At 49.0% G+C, this 14996-nt stretch overlaps 1 protein-coding gene across 10 annotated transcripts in view; it reads left to right on the top strand.

Moving 5' to 3' along the window:
• Window positions 1–14996, top strand: part of NCAM1 (neural cell adhesion molecule 1) — a 522274-nt gene that overhangs the window by 380384 nt on the left and 126894 nt on the right. For 3 of the 10 annotated variants that reach the window (XM_029572160.1, XM_029572165.1, XM_029572168.1), the window contains exons 15-16: window positions 147–191; window positions 14756–14797. The exons of the other annotated variants lie outside the window; for them this stretch is intronic. In XM_029572160.1, coding sequence (XP_029428020.1) covers window positions 147–191; window positions 14756–14797 — 87 coding nt within the window. The remainder of the gene's footprint in view (window positions 1–146; window positions 192–14755; window positions 14798–14996) is intronic. 10 annotated transcript variants of the gene reach the window in all.

Genomic DNA, 14996 nt, shown 5'->3' with positions numbered 1-14996 from the left:
TGTCACACATTTCAAATACTCCTTGTTGTGTTGCTGTACCATGTACATCTCACATATCTGTGTTTGTATGCCTTGTGCCCTTTTTTCACTAAGCAGCATGCCTTCATGGTCATAATCCCTTGTCACTTCTGTTTCTTTTTCTGTAGCGCTTCCTGCTACCCCTACCTTCTATGCAGCCTCTACCACAGATAGTGAGTATATCTGCATTGCAGCCTGATTGCTGAAGCATCGTTTGTTCTATTCGTAGATAAAGCGAAGGCATAGCTCTGTTATTTCCATACTCATATAATGTTAAAAACTTCCCTATGGAGGGAGGTAAGCTGCCATGAGGCAGAGATTCAGATACAGATGAACAAGGAAAGGGCTGAATATATTTATTTTTTTTAATTCAAGCAGCTAGGAAGGTAATAGAATGAATTTGATTTTTCCATCTCGTCCTTGACGAGTGGGTTGTTTCTCCCTACCAGCAGATGGAGGCAGACAACACTGTTTTCCTCTGAGATATCACAGCCACTACTTAGGGAATGGCACTAGCAACAGGAATCCAGTATTTACTGCCTCCAGCAAATGTTAGGACTGGGATGGTGCAGCAGTTCGGTGTTGGATCCTTGATCAGACCCCACGGCCAGGCCACTGGTTTTGACCAGCTGTGCAAGCCCTTTGCGCTCATCCCCTGAGGGTGTGTCTGATTGAGCTTGGCTGGGGAGCAGCAACATTTATTAAAAAAAAAAAAAAAGGAACTTGGAGGCAGATAAGTTATTTTCTTTGAGGACAAGCAGGATGGTAGTTCTCACATATGGGTGACATCATTGGATGGAGCCCGGCATGGAACTTTGATCTCAAAGAATCTAGAAGTTTTAAACATGCCCTACTGAGAATGTGCAGCTGTAGTTATGTCCCTCTGCCCCTTAGGCATACCCTCAGTCACTTTTTTTCCACAGAGCCGTGTGGTCGTGGGAGCTATGTGTCTCACGGTATTCAGCTTTGCTCTCTCCTGTTTTTTCTACAGCTGCAGCTGTTTTCTTTCCTTTACCTTACGGTAGTTTTATTTCTTTTCCTTTTTCTTCTTTTTTGCTCTGCCTGCCAGCCGCATGGCAGGCCTTATTCGCTGTGTGGTCTGGCAGGGTCTATTTTTATCCCTTATTAAAAAAAAAAAAAAAAAAATCCTGCACTGGCAGTTTAGTGTCTGTGTCCTCTCTGTCTGTTTTTGTACCTTTGTCAGGTACTGGCAGGTCTGACTGAATACAGTCTGTGGGTGATCCATGTAGGTCGCTGAGCCTGGGGACTCGCCTGAGTTCTACCTAGGCAGGAGTTCCATGTTGTTTCCCCGATCGAGCGGCATCAATGGAGGTTCAGACAGTGCAGAAATCGAGGACCACACTTTTCCTGTGGTGGAGAGAGCTCATCCTCACCACATTCAAAGGAACTAGTCTCCACAGGCAGGAGCCCTGGATGATGTAGCCTCCCCTCCTGCTTGCTGGTGATGGCAGTGTAGTCTCCTTGTGAGATAGGTTGAGCAGGAACCTGGGCAAGTAGCTTGCTGCCGCATCTTCAACACTATGCCCAGTGATGGTTGCCCGTGCACATCTGTGACCAGCGCACCGTTGATTTGATACATCGATGTCAGGACCGCGTCAGGGACCAGGACTGCCATTGAGCACCATGGTCACCCTTGATGCCTTCGAAGTGCCGGGGCACCCTCCATGCCATAAGAGCCTTCTGTGCCATAGGAGTCTGTGGAGGAGTCTCGATGCACCGGAGTCATCGAGCGCCTTAGACCTCATTGTGGCGGAGTAGTGGCAACGACCTCTAGTGTCGGGAACCAGGTCTGCCATCAAGCACCATGGTCCCCCTCGATGTCATCGGAGCCACCCTCGATGTCTGTGCTCTCAGTGCCATCGATGCCTTGGTGCCTTTGATGCCATCAATGCCCTCAATCCCATCGAGGTGCATGAGTGGCCACCCTTGATGCATTTGAGGTACATGACCTTGATGCTTCAGAAGCCCTCTGCCATCAAAGTGCGTGGACTCAATGCTGTGGCCACCCTCGATGCTGTCAAGATGCATGGCCTCAGTACTGTGGCTGCCCTTGTGGCCATCATGGTGCGTGATCTCGATGCCATTACAGTGCATGGCCTTGATGCCATTGCAGTGCGGAGCTGCCTGATTCGATCATCGTCCTCAATGCCATCATTGGGTGGGGCCGCCATGGAAGCTATGCCACTCTCAACAGTGCCGAACACCAACGAGGCACTGGGATTGCCACTGAGCACCCTGGTCATCCCTGAGGCCGTCGACCACTGGGGCTCTTGACAGCTCTCGAATGCCACTGAAGCCCTCAAGCAACAGGGATTTCGACCTTGAGCAGATCAAGGTTCTGGGTCGCCATTTACTCAAGGCACCCTGGTACGGCGAGAAATCCAGGCACAATGGTCTGGTGCCCTTGAGGCTCCTTGGCGATGTCCCGACAGGGCATTGAGGGGGATTGTGCTGTCCCATCACTGGCCTACGGCTATTGGGCACCAAGGATGCCGATGATCTCAGGGGTCCTGAGCTGCTGGAATCAGGAGGCATCAGAGGCCCACCTGGATTTGTGCACCATTGGAGTTAATAAGAGCTAGGAGGCTTTTGTCAGCCATAGCCACTGGCAAGGGACACCATCGAGCTCACAGCATCAACGTCCTCAGATGGATAGGTGAGCCGAGTGGAACAGTAGATGGCGCAGGCAGTCATTGGTTCTCTTGGGCACCGATGAAGCATGTTGGGGCTGCAGAGCCTTTACCTGCAGGCACCTTTGACATTCTTGGTACAGCCAGTCCATCGATATCTTCAGGCATCAGAGTTTCTTATCGGTGCTGACAGGCTGTTGAGGTACGCGGGGGCCTGTGGTGCTGGGGATGGCGCTATATACCTTTGAACTGATCAAGATTCGGTCAAGCAACATCGAAGCCCTTGGTGCAGTGTCATTTGGTGCCCTTGATGTGATCCATCGTTGGTGAGCGCAAAAGCGCTATGGGCCCTATGGGCACCATCACCGCTGTGGGCACCAGTGGACACAGTCAATGCCACACAATATGATCGCAGAGCACCATGGACACCGTCGGTTGCCATGGACTTTGCTGCTGTCATTCCATGAGGGAAACGGCGATGAACCATTCCCAACGCAGTTTCAAGGGCTGTGCCTAGCCTCTTAGAGCATTATCAGTTACTGGAGGGGGTAATGCCTTAGAATGCCACCCACAACCATGCCATATCCAGAACCCCCATGGTACTGGGGAGGCCTTCATCACACTGTTCCTATGCACACAACTGGGAGTTACTGTGACATTGGAGCACAGCATGCACAATCGGGTATGGCAAGGCATCTACTCCAAGCGCCTCGGGTGATGGCAGGCCGCACTTTCCCTGTCTGTGCTGTTCTTAGCCATGCCAGAGATCTGCCATCGTCGCGTCAAGGTCTCAGCCTCCTTGTCAGTTCTACACCATAAAGGACTGGTGAATAAGGTGTCATCACACACTCTGTGATCTGCCATTTGGCAGTGCGCAGCCACCGATTCTAGCAAGTGGTGCTTGATTCTTGCTGTGCCGTGGGATTCTACCCACTAGCATGGCGCGTGGGTTCATAGGGGTGCCGTCATCCATAGGATGGAATACCACTGTATGAATACTGGTCAGCGTGCTTTTACAGCAGAGGTCTCTATTCTCCAGTTACCCTCTACTGTATGGGTGTGGGTATGTATATTTCCCTCATGGTGAGCACAACAAATTGTGCACCATAGCCACATGACTGACCTAGGACTGCATTCCTGGTCGAACCTTAAGGAAAGTAGACAATAGGAGGGTAGTGTCAGGAATCTTCGCCTTCCTCAGAAGAGCAATATGTCTTTTGACCCCCTTCCATGTCACAAATCCCCTTTGTGGGGAAGCCCCCGGGACTCTGTCCTGGCAAGATTTTTTTTCCAGGAGGTTCTAGACCTACTGTTATCAGGGTTTACTGATACGAAACCCAGCTTATAATGTTTTCCGTGATGCGGAGTATGCTTCTTGTTGGCATTCGCATTGCTCCCCTGCCTTAGGCACCTCTGTTAGACCACTTTGTGGGTCAGCTGCTCTACAGGCAAAAGGGAGAGAGGTGGTGCTTTCAGCATGGTGCAGTTTCCCGCTTTGTCCTGCACGGACAGCCTATAGTTTGGGATTCACCCATGTGTGAGGACTACCATTCTGTTTGTCCTCAGAGAAAGCAGAGTTGCTTACCTGTACAGATGTTCTCTGAGGACAGCAGAATGTTAGACCTCATGAAACCCACCCACCTCCCCTGAAAGTTGGTTTCTCCATGTATTAGCTATATTATAGAATGAGGGACTCTGTCTAGAGGGCAGGGTGATTACTACAGCTGCACATGCTCAGTAGGGCATATTTGAAAGTTCTAGATTCTTTGAGATCAAAGTTCTGTGCCGGGCTTCATCCGATAATTTCACCCTCTAAGAGGAGTTTTGCCTGATTCCTCTGTCTCTTCTATTCTTTTTTATCTACTCTGCTCTACCCACTTCCACTAACAACTTAGAAGTTTAAAAAAAAAAGTTTTGCTGTTGGTACTTTTAGGCTATATGCAGGAACAGCAGGAGTCTGTCTTTTGTGCAGGCTGTTCAGGGGTGAATCTCGACCAATGTTCCTGCTATCACAGGGAGGGGCGGTGTAGCACATGCAGTTGGAGTTTTCTTGGCGGCAGTCAGGGGAGCCACAAAGGAGGATGGATGGACAGGCCTGCCGATAATTCCCGGCATTAAAAGGCCTGTAGGGTCCTTCGGGCCGCAGTGGAAAAAGGTCCCATCTCCTGGTGTGCTTCCAGACTGAAGAAAGACCCAGCAGCTGCTCAGTTGAAGGAATAACTCTCTCTTCGCCTTCTACTAGTTTCTTTGGCACGCCAGATTTTCAGGGTTCTGACACAGTTGGCCATGAGGGCTCCGGAGTCCACAGACATTTTGAATTCTCCCATGCGATCAGGCCTGGAAGTCAGTAAGGCAGACCAGTGGGGAATTTGATTCGCCTCCGGATTTGGTGCTGGTTATAGTTTCAGGGGTGTCTTCTATGGAGGGTGCATCTGGCTTGTAGGAAGTTTTCCCCAGAATTTTTTCGGTTTCTCCACCAAGCCTTTTGTGCCTTCACTAAGCGTGGGTTGGTGCCATGCTGGGCCATTATGAAGGTGCCAGAAGGCTTTTCGCTAGTTTCTACTCCCCAGATTCCAGCCAAGAGAGCACAACCAGCTTTTGAAATGGGAGGACCCTGGGAATGCTAAGGAGTCCGGGGATGCTGATAGTTCGGTGTCCTTGGAGGAGGGGGAAGTTCCCCTGGCCCTGAAGATGATTCCATGAATTGTCTCTCTTTCACTCAATGTACAATTAATCTCTGGAATTCATTGATAGAGGATTTGGTAAGGGCAGCTAGCGTAGCTAGATTTAAAAAAGATTTGGACAAGTTCTTGGAGGAGAAGTCCATACACGGTTATTAACTAGATAGACTTAGGAAAAGGCACTAGTTATCCTTGGGTGTTAAGAGCATGGGATCTATCTGGGATTCTGCCCAGGTATTTGTGTCCTGGATTGGCCAATATTGGGATACTGGGTTTGATGGACCCTCAGTCTGAGCCAGTATGGCAATTCTTATATTCATATGAGGCTCAGTGTTATATTAAAAATCTGCCTGAAAACAGCCCATGGAACTTATAGGCCCTCAGGTACATTGTGCCCATGGTCCTACAAGCAAATCTTCAAAGGAAAATTCCCTGTGAAGTTTCTCCTTGGAAATTTGTGCAGATGGGAGAATATACTGTAGGTAATTTGTACCTGAGTACTTTGCAGATGCAAAGTGTACATGTAAAAGTAATGAGCAGGGATTTCAAAATTATATCCCCACCCCTACTTTCTGCTGACCTAAGTGCACCCATTTTACACATTCTTTGGAGGGGAGAGCAATTTTCAAATGTATTTTTACTTGGGTAAGTACGCTTGCCTGCGTAAAAATGTCTGGCGGTTACCCACTGTGTGACTTACTTAAGGTTACATTGTAAAAGATAGAACCTGGGCTATCCAGATCTCAGTTTGAAACTCTACATTTTTATTAGTTAACCAAGAGTGATTGGGGTTTTTTGCACACTTGAAAGAAAACTCTTTGTAATGTGCAGAAACACTCCTGATGTTCACTGAAATACACTGTTCAAGGTGACATGATAGCCCCCACACTCCATCACACACAAAAGATTTCAGATATGGTGTTAAACCTGAAAAAAAGTGTCTTCACAGCATATGGAAGTTTTCCAATAATAATCAAAAGACTGTTGCCCCCCCCCCCCCCCCCCTAATCATCTTGTATTAAATGGCAGGATGAACTGCTGAGTCCCATGTTGCCAGAATTTATAAATATATGGCCTTTTACAAAACTGCCTATCAGCTATGTGAGGAATCTTACACATATATGTCATGTTCGTTCATAAGTTTACCCAGACTAATTAGAAGCCTTCCTGGGGTTTGGGGAGCAGTTTGCAATTGAGAGCATACATAAAAACTTGTGAAAAATGTCTGTGCTCTCTTTAGCAAGTGTAATTGTGAACAGGTAGGTTCATTGAGATAATTTTTCAAAAGGGAAATTACATGCATTCTTTTCTTTGAAAACTGGTATAACTTGTGTATGTGTTTGCCATCTAATCTGTTACATAATTACCCCCTAAGTGGGTAATTGTTTAAAAAAAATAAAATGTTCTGCATGTAAAAGAATGTTTATCCATAGAAGTCCCTATGAAAACAAAATCAACCCCCACCACCACCCAAGACTGAATTTTTTGTTGGGGCAGATTTTGATCTTTTTCTTTTATTTTTGAGAGGTGGGCAAGGGAGTGTTATTGTTTTGCTTTACTCATTTTCGATACAAAATAAAATGCAATAATTAGAAGAATTCCGTTAGAATACAGTGTGAAGCCCACAGTAGCTCCCAGGAGACTTAAATACTGAATCAATCATTTTCTCTGATTTCTCCCCTGTGCTGCTGCTCCTCCTCCTCCCTGGTGATACAGAGCAACATGAAAACAGTCTGCCTGCTTTCAGCACCATGGACAGTAACAGTGGCTTTAGATACTCAGATTTAAATTCCTTCTTAAACCAATTGTCCAAGATTTAGCTGAATAGATTTAAGTCTGCAGTTAGGCCTTTTAGGGTTATCCAGTTCTCCTTAAACCCTGGGACTTCATCCCAGGCTGCCCTGTTTTAGAGTGGCTAAGTCTAGCTGCCTAGCTAAACTAGAGGGAGGGAACTAGATTTAGCTGCTTTTGTGTGGTAAACTCCTTAGCCAGTTAGATCCCTCCAGAAATTGTCTCCTTTGTGTCTGACTTTTCACAGTTGTGCTTTCTCAAAAGCTGTTTTGTGATATGGGTATTGCAGGAAAGACAGTGGTATGCATAGATATGACGTGGCATCCTGTGGACCATCCTTCCATGTTCCAATTGCATTGCCGTTGGAACGTCCCTTTCCTCTTTGTCCAGCCAGACCAGTCAAAATGCATGAGTTATGTCCAGCAATCAGCAGATGGAGGCAGAGATTATCAGGTTTGCTGATGTCATCTTACATAGGTTCTCGTGCTGCCCTTAGCTTGCCACTACTCTCTGTCTTCAGTAAATGGTAGGAGTGCATGTCCCAGGCTGTGAAATGAGGCCTAGTTAGGCTGTTTGAAAAGGAGTTTGTTTTGTTTTACATGATGGAGGTATGTCTTCTCCGATGGAGTGTGGAGGAAAGGCCATGCTCTGTACAAGTTGTGCAACACAGAGGCAGATGGGGAAAGAGGTCCATTGAATGATGACTGTGCAGATATAGAGAGGAATTCGGGGAGAAGGAAGAAATATCTGCTCTGGAGCGCGACCATTCCGGCAGGGTTGGTATGCTGCAGCTGGTCCGGCAGTCGTTGTGTATGTGCGGCAAGAGGTTTGAAGTAGGCCCTTCATCCTCACTTCAAGGTCCCTCGGCACCATGCGTGGCACCCCTGGGGCCAGGGCCCAGCCCTCTGGGTCCCTTAGTTCCCCCGAGCCTTCCGGCGCCTACGCCTAAGGCCATGCCTGGGGCTCCGTGCCCCCCCTCTTTGGGTGGTTTCGAGGAGCCTGAAGGACCATATGATCCCTGAGGCCAGGATACCACTGACGCCTCATCGGTGGATTCTGATGATCTTTCGTTGGATCCTTCCCCTTTGGAGGAGCGGCGACGATCCCCTCTGGAGAATTTAACCTTTGCTGGGTTCGTCCGTGTGATGGCCAAAGCTATCCCTTTCCAGGTTATGACGGAAGAGGATGCCCGCTATAAAATGCTTGAGATCCTCAAATTTGTTGATACCCCAATGGAGGACATAACAGTGCTGGTGCATGAGATCTTCTGGGACCTGCTTCTCCAGCTATGGGAACACCCCCTTTCTGTTGCCCTGGTTAACCGGAAGGCTGATGGGGTGTACTTAGTGCAGCAGACTGTAGGCTTGGAAAAGTGTTAGCGTCCACACCAGTCAGTGGTGGTTGAGGTGGCGCTCAAGAAGGCAAAGCGGTCTAAAATCCATGCGTCAGCGCCCCCCCCCCCTGGGCAACGACAACCGGGCATGGGATACCATGGGACAGTGGGTATTTCAGGGATCCATGCTCATAGCTCAGATCGCCTCCTATTTATTGTACGTGACCCAGTACACACTCAACCGCTGGAAACAAGTCCAGGACGTGGCAGACGATCTGTCGAAGGAGGCCCTCACGGCCCTATGCCAACAGGGCCTCGAATGTGGTAAGCATAAGGTACATGAAACCTACAATGTCTTTGAAATGGCGGGGCGTGTAGCAGCTGCAGGTATCTCTGCCTGTCGTTTCACCTGGCTTTGGGCCTCGGACCTCTGCCCTGAGTTCCAGGACCGGCTAGCAGATTTGCCTTGCCTAGGGATAACCATTTTGGTGACAAGGTCAAGAAGGCCGTGGCTTAACTAAAGGATCACCATGATACCCTCCAGCACTTGTCCGCCGGCTCCTCGGCCTCACCGGCCTCTTCCAAGCGGTCACTCTGCCCAGGTTCAAAGAGGCCTTTCTATAGACCTAGAAAGTGCTTCCTTCCAGCCCCACGATCTAGGCCATAGCAGGTGAGCACCAGGGGCAGATCCTGCCAGCAACGGGGCCCATGCTCACAGCCCCCCCTGGCCAGTCCCGCTAAGGGATTTTGACTGGCAGCGAGGGAGCATTTGCCAGCCATCTCTTCCCGTTCCAGGGGTCCCCCTTGTCAGGGGCAGGCTCTGCTTCTTTGTAGCCCAGTGGCCAACCATGACCTCGGACTGATAGGTCCTGTACATTATCAGGTGCTGTTATTGGCTGAATCTCATGGGCACTCCATTGGATTCTCACCCGAGCACGCATTGGGGTCCCATCTCGCATCCAGAGCTGCTTCAGGAGGAGCTCTCTGCCCTTCTCCAGGCCAGGACATTGGAACCAGTTCCTCAGGGACAGCAGGGTTGGGGGTTTTACTCCCATTACTTTCTGATTCCAAAGAAAACAAAGGTGTTTGACCCATCCTGGATTTGCGAGCCTTGAACAAATTCCTGAAAAAGGAAAATTTCAAGATGGTATCCTTAGGCACCATAATTCCCCTACTGAACCAAGGGGATTGGCTTTGCTCCCTCGACCTAAAGATCATGTACGCACACATCGCGATCCTCCCAAGTCACAGGAGATAACTTCGCTTTGTGGTGGGATTTCAGCATTTTCAGTACAGCGTGCTCCCATTTGGCCTCGTGTCTGCACTGCGGGTGTTCACAAACTGTCTCGCTATAGTGGGATCTTATCTGCGCCAACTCAAAGTCCAGGTGTTTCCATACCTAGACGGTTGGCTGGTGCAGAGCAACATGCGAGCCAGAGCACTGCAGGACCTGCACACCACCATTGAGGTCCTGGAGTGTCTTGGGTTTTTAATAAACTTTCGAAAATCAAATCTCCACCTGTCGTCACAACTAGCTTTCATCGGAGCCGTCCTGGATGCGTCACAAGCCAGGACCTTCCTGCTTCACACCGGGGCGTGTGCATTGGACTCCCTGGCAAGGAAAGTCCAGTTGAGCAGTCTGGTTTCAGCATGGTGTATGTTACAGCTCTTGGGACACATGGCCATGGCCGTGCATGTCATTCCCTTCGCCCATCTCCACATGCGACGCGCCCAGTGGTCCCTGTGCTCCCAGTGGCATCAGGGCACCCAGGGCCTCTAGGTCCGCATCCGGGTGTCTCCACTGCTCCGGACCTCCCTGTCTTGGTTGATGTCTCCTCTCAACTTAGTGTGTGTTTTTCCCTTTCGGGCACCCTCACCTTAGGTTGTGGTGACCATGGACATGTCCCACCTGAGATGGGGAGCTTACATCGTTGGCCTCCATACCCAGGATCTCTGGACCGCGCAGGAGTCGCAGTGCCAGATCAACCTCTTGGAATTGAGGGCGATCCGATACGCCCTATGGGCCTTCCGGGATCGCTTGGCCAGCAAGGTCATCCTTATTTGGATGGACAACCAAGTGGCCATGTGATATATCAACAAGCAGGGAGGTATCAGGTCCTTCCTCCTGTGTTGGGATGCAGAATAAATCTGGAGCTGGGCACTAGTACGGAGGATGCTTCTCTGAGCAGTGTACCTGGCGGGCACATAGAACATCCTGGCGGACCGCCTGAACCACACCTTCCAACCTCACGAGTGGTCTCTGAAGCAGGAAGTAGTGGATTGGCTGTTCTGTCTCTGGGGAACCCCAGACGTGGATCTCTTTGCTTCTCCCGACATCAAGAAAGTAGATCATTTCTGCTCCCTCACTTGGGAGAACAGCAGACCAGCATCAGATGCCTTCGCCCACCACTTGTTACGCTTGCCAGCTGTGAAGCCTCATGACCAGCTTTGCTCACCCGTTGCCGTCCTGCTGTGGCAGAAGCAGGCCAGGGCTCCCTGGCTGCGGCAGGGAACCACTGCCGACAGAAGTTTCTCCGTCCTGGTGCTTCTCACGTCTCCCTTGCCTCGTCCGCGGCAGGGACGCTACCAACTCACTCTCGCTCAGGATCTCCTTCTAGGCACGCGCACGCGTGCCCCCTCCTGACTTTTAAAGGGACCACGGCGGGAAAATGCTGCCGGCCCTTCCTAATGCCATCAGCCCTTCAGCCTTATTTAAGGCTGCATCCAGCTGCTACGGACGCCTTGGCAACAGGTCGCCTTACTCCTGCTAAGCTGCGAGTTGCTTTTCCTGAGTTCCTGCCTTCTTGAGTCCCTCGCCTTCCTCCTTGCTTTTTTGGATCTCCTTGGCTTGACTCCAGACTGGATACTGACCACGAGATACGCCTCCTGCCTCGACCCTTTGTCTGGAACCAGACCACAAGTTACACTGCCTGCCTCGACCCCTGGCCTGGAATCCGACCACGAGTAATTCACCTGCCTCCATCTTCACAGAGACCCCACATAAGTCAAGCTGGCCCCAGCTCTCGGGGGCTCAACCCAAGGGGAACATGGGCTGGTATTAGTGAAGATCCAGAGGGGTCTCTCCCTGTCTCCAGCCTTGCCTACTAACGGTGGGGACCTGTGGGGCTCCTCCCGATAGGTAGCATCAACTCCCCCCTCGGTCCAAGGGTCCACCTACTCAACACCACTGGGGCAGGGGCCTCTTGTATGCCTATCCTCCGCTTCCCTTTGTGTCGAAGACCTTCCTGAAACTCCAGCAGGACTGGGGAACCATGATTCTTATCATGCCTTATTGGCCTCGACAGATCTGGTTTCCTCTCCTGCAAGATCTCTCCATGCGGGAGCCGATCCATCTGGAAATATCCCCGGACCTGATAACACAGGATTGGGGTAGGCTGCACCACGCCAAACTCCAGGCATTATCCCTCATAGTATGGATGTTGAGAGGGTAACCCTACAACCTCTGGATCTCTCAGAGAGCGGGTCTCAGGTCTTGCTGGAGTCCAGATAAGTCTTATGGCCTGAAGTGGAAGAGGTTTTCTGCTTGGTGTGGGAGCAATGGGTTAAACCTATTTTCTTGCTCCATCTCTAAGCTGTTAAATTACCTCCTCAGAAGCTGGTCTGAAGACCACCTCTATCAGGGTAAACCTTAGTGCCATCAGGGCCTACTACCAGGGGATAGATCGTGCACCCATTTCGGTACAGTCTTTAGTGGGCCATTTCATGTGGGGTCTACTCCAGCTGAAACCTCCCTGCGGTCTCCTGGGACCTCAATGTCAATTAGTCCACTCTGATAAAGGCTCCATTCGAACCTTTGCACTCTTGTGATCTGAAGTACCTCACCTGGAAGTTCTTCTTCTTGGTGGTGGTTACTTTGGCACGCAGAGTCAGCGAACTTCAAGCTCTGGTATTCTATCCGCCATACACAAAGTTCTTCCACGATCGGATGGTCCTACTTACTCACCCTGAGTTCCTGCCGAAAGTGCTGTCCGACTTCCACCTTAATCAGTTGATTGTCCTGTCCACCTTCTTCCCTAAGCCTCATTCATATAAGGATGAATGGGCTCTGCACAGCCTTCATTGCAAAAGGGCCTTGGCCTTCTACCTGGAACGAACAGCAGGCCACAGGCAATCCACGCAACTCTTCATCTCTTTCGATAAAAACAGATTGGGGGTTGCTGTGACCAAGCAGACTTTGTCCAGCTGGCTAGCCGACTGCATCTCTCTCTGTTACATGCAGGCGGGACTGCACCTCGGGGGCCATGTCAAAGCTCATTCCATTCGGGCCATGGCAGCCTTGGTGGCCTACTTGCGAGCGGTCCCCGTGGACGAGATTTGCAAAGCTGCCACATGGAGTTCCCTCTACACCTTCGCTTCACATTACTGCTAAGGCAGGGAAGGCCGACACGACATCTATTTCAGTCAGTCAGTCTTATGGAATCTTTTCAGTAATTAAACCTAACTCTTCCTTCCTCAGACCCTTTATTCAGGTTCAGGCTGACTCCATTTGTTCCAACAGCACTAGTTATTGTGCCCGTTGCTGTTTGTGCAATGTTTGTGGGGGAGCAGCCTTTAGCTAGGTATTCACCCACATGTGAGGACTACCATCCTGCTTGTTCTAGGAGAAAGCAGAGTTGCTTACCTGGGCAGGTATTCTCCTAGGACAGCAGGGTGTTAGTCCTCACGAAACCCGGCCGCCACCCCAGGCAGACGAGTTTCTTGAGGACTTTGACAGAACTTTTCCATGCTGGGCCTCATTTGATGATGTCACTCACATGTGAGGACTAACATCCTGCTGTCCTAGGAGAACACCTGTTACAGGTAAGCAACTCTGATTTTTCTTGGATCAAGCTTTGATTTGTTTCACCATTAAAGAGTTACAAAACAGTCTCCTGTTCTTGCTTGCATTTTTTGTAATACTTTATCATCTCAACATTTGAACTAGGGAGCAAACATTCTTTGATTTGAAAGTCTTGTGAGTGGGTTTGGCAGTGTCCTGCCTACTCAAGTTTTAGCTTGAGTACATCCCATGCATTTGGACTGGTCTCGTTGGATGAAGAAGGAGAAATTAGTTTTTACTTGATAGCTTCCTTTCCTTGAATCCAGCCAAACCAGTCCAGGACCCTCCCTTATCTATGTTTTTTTTCAGAAAGTCTATATATAATTGTAATCAAAGCATCAGAGGATGAGATAATGAGATATTCAGTTATTTGGTTTATCTTATTTGTGTTTTTATTGGTATGTTCATTTATTGTTCTCACTTGGAAATCCCCTGGTTTCAGGGAGGGGGAAGTTTGTTTTTATTTTCTTATTTCTAGATTGTTATAGGGTATTGGCAGGCTGAGGGTGGCACTGGAGCCTATGAAAGGTAGTATCATCAAGCCTGTTAATCTCTGCCTCCTGCCTCCATCTGCTGTTGAACATAACCCTTGCATTTGGACTGTTCTGGCTGGAAAGAAAAGGAATTTATCAGGTAGAAACTAATTTCTCCTCCTGTATGCCTAGCATTCATGTCAGAATGTCTGCACAGCTTTTAGCGTAAGATCAGTGCCTGTTCATCAGTGGCCTTGATCTTATTAGATAGTGCTGCTATTTCCACCCCACCTCAAAATAAGTGCCATGTCCTGCAGTTTCTTCAATCAGAGCATCATTTAAGAAGCAGGTGCCACTGCAGGTCAATAGCCATTGCTAATGTGACTTTACAAAGGATGGAGGGGAATGCCAGTGTTTGTGTGGCATAAGACATGCACAATATTTTTAAGGCAGTCCTCTGGCTTTCCTGAAGCACTGCACAATTGCACAGCTCTGTCATCAGGAACCCCACACTTGCTTTCTCCATTTTGGGTTCTGCTGCTATTTATCTCTGGTAATGAACCAGAAAGTAGGCCCTCTGATATCCAGTAAAGGACACCTGTGAATTAGCGGGATGAGAATAGTGCCTGCATATCATTTTACCTTATAGTTAGCAAAAGCAAGAAATTTGCCTAGGGAACAGTTGCAAACCTTTCTGCCTGACCACATTAGTATGTCAAGATAAATTATGTTGGAATTAAACCATTATTTCCATGCGTTTAGTGCCTTATTTAAAAGGACTTTGTCTGTACCTATGGAAAAAATCTATTTTATAGAATGGCTCATTTAATAATTTATAAAACTTGATGAGCATTTTTTACAGTCCGCACCATCTTTTCTTCCTCATTATCTTGCATTTTTTTTATGATTTATCTTCACGCTATGCTTCACCTTTACATGCCCTATCTTTATGCTCCATGTTTCCATAGCAACCATGCCTCTCGCCACCTCTGATACCACCAAGCTGTCTCGTGAGTACGCACGGCATGTCCTCCCAGAGGCCTCCACTGCAGAATGCTCTTTTTGTTATCCCACAGTTTTGTTTTCAGGCAGTTAAAAAAAAAAATGGTATTATTTGCATCTGATGTGTGCATTAAGCATCAGGCGGGCTGAAGGGACAGGAATACATGGAGATGGCAGAGCACTAGTCTAGGCACATAATTCATAAAC

Source organism: Rhinatrema bivittatum, chromosome 12, assembly GCF_901001135.1.
Source record: "Rhinatrema bivittatum chromosome 12, aRhiBiv1.1, whole genome shotgun sequence".
Lineage (NCBI taxonomy): Eukaryota > Metazoa > Chordata > Amphibia > Gymnophiona > Rhinatrematidae > Rhinatrema > Rhinatrema bivittatum.
Note: the sequence above shows the minus strand (reverse complement) of the source record. Positions and strands in the feature narration are given on the sequence as shown.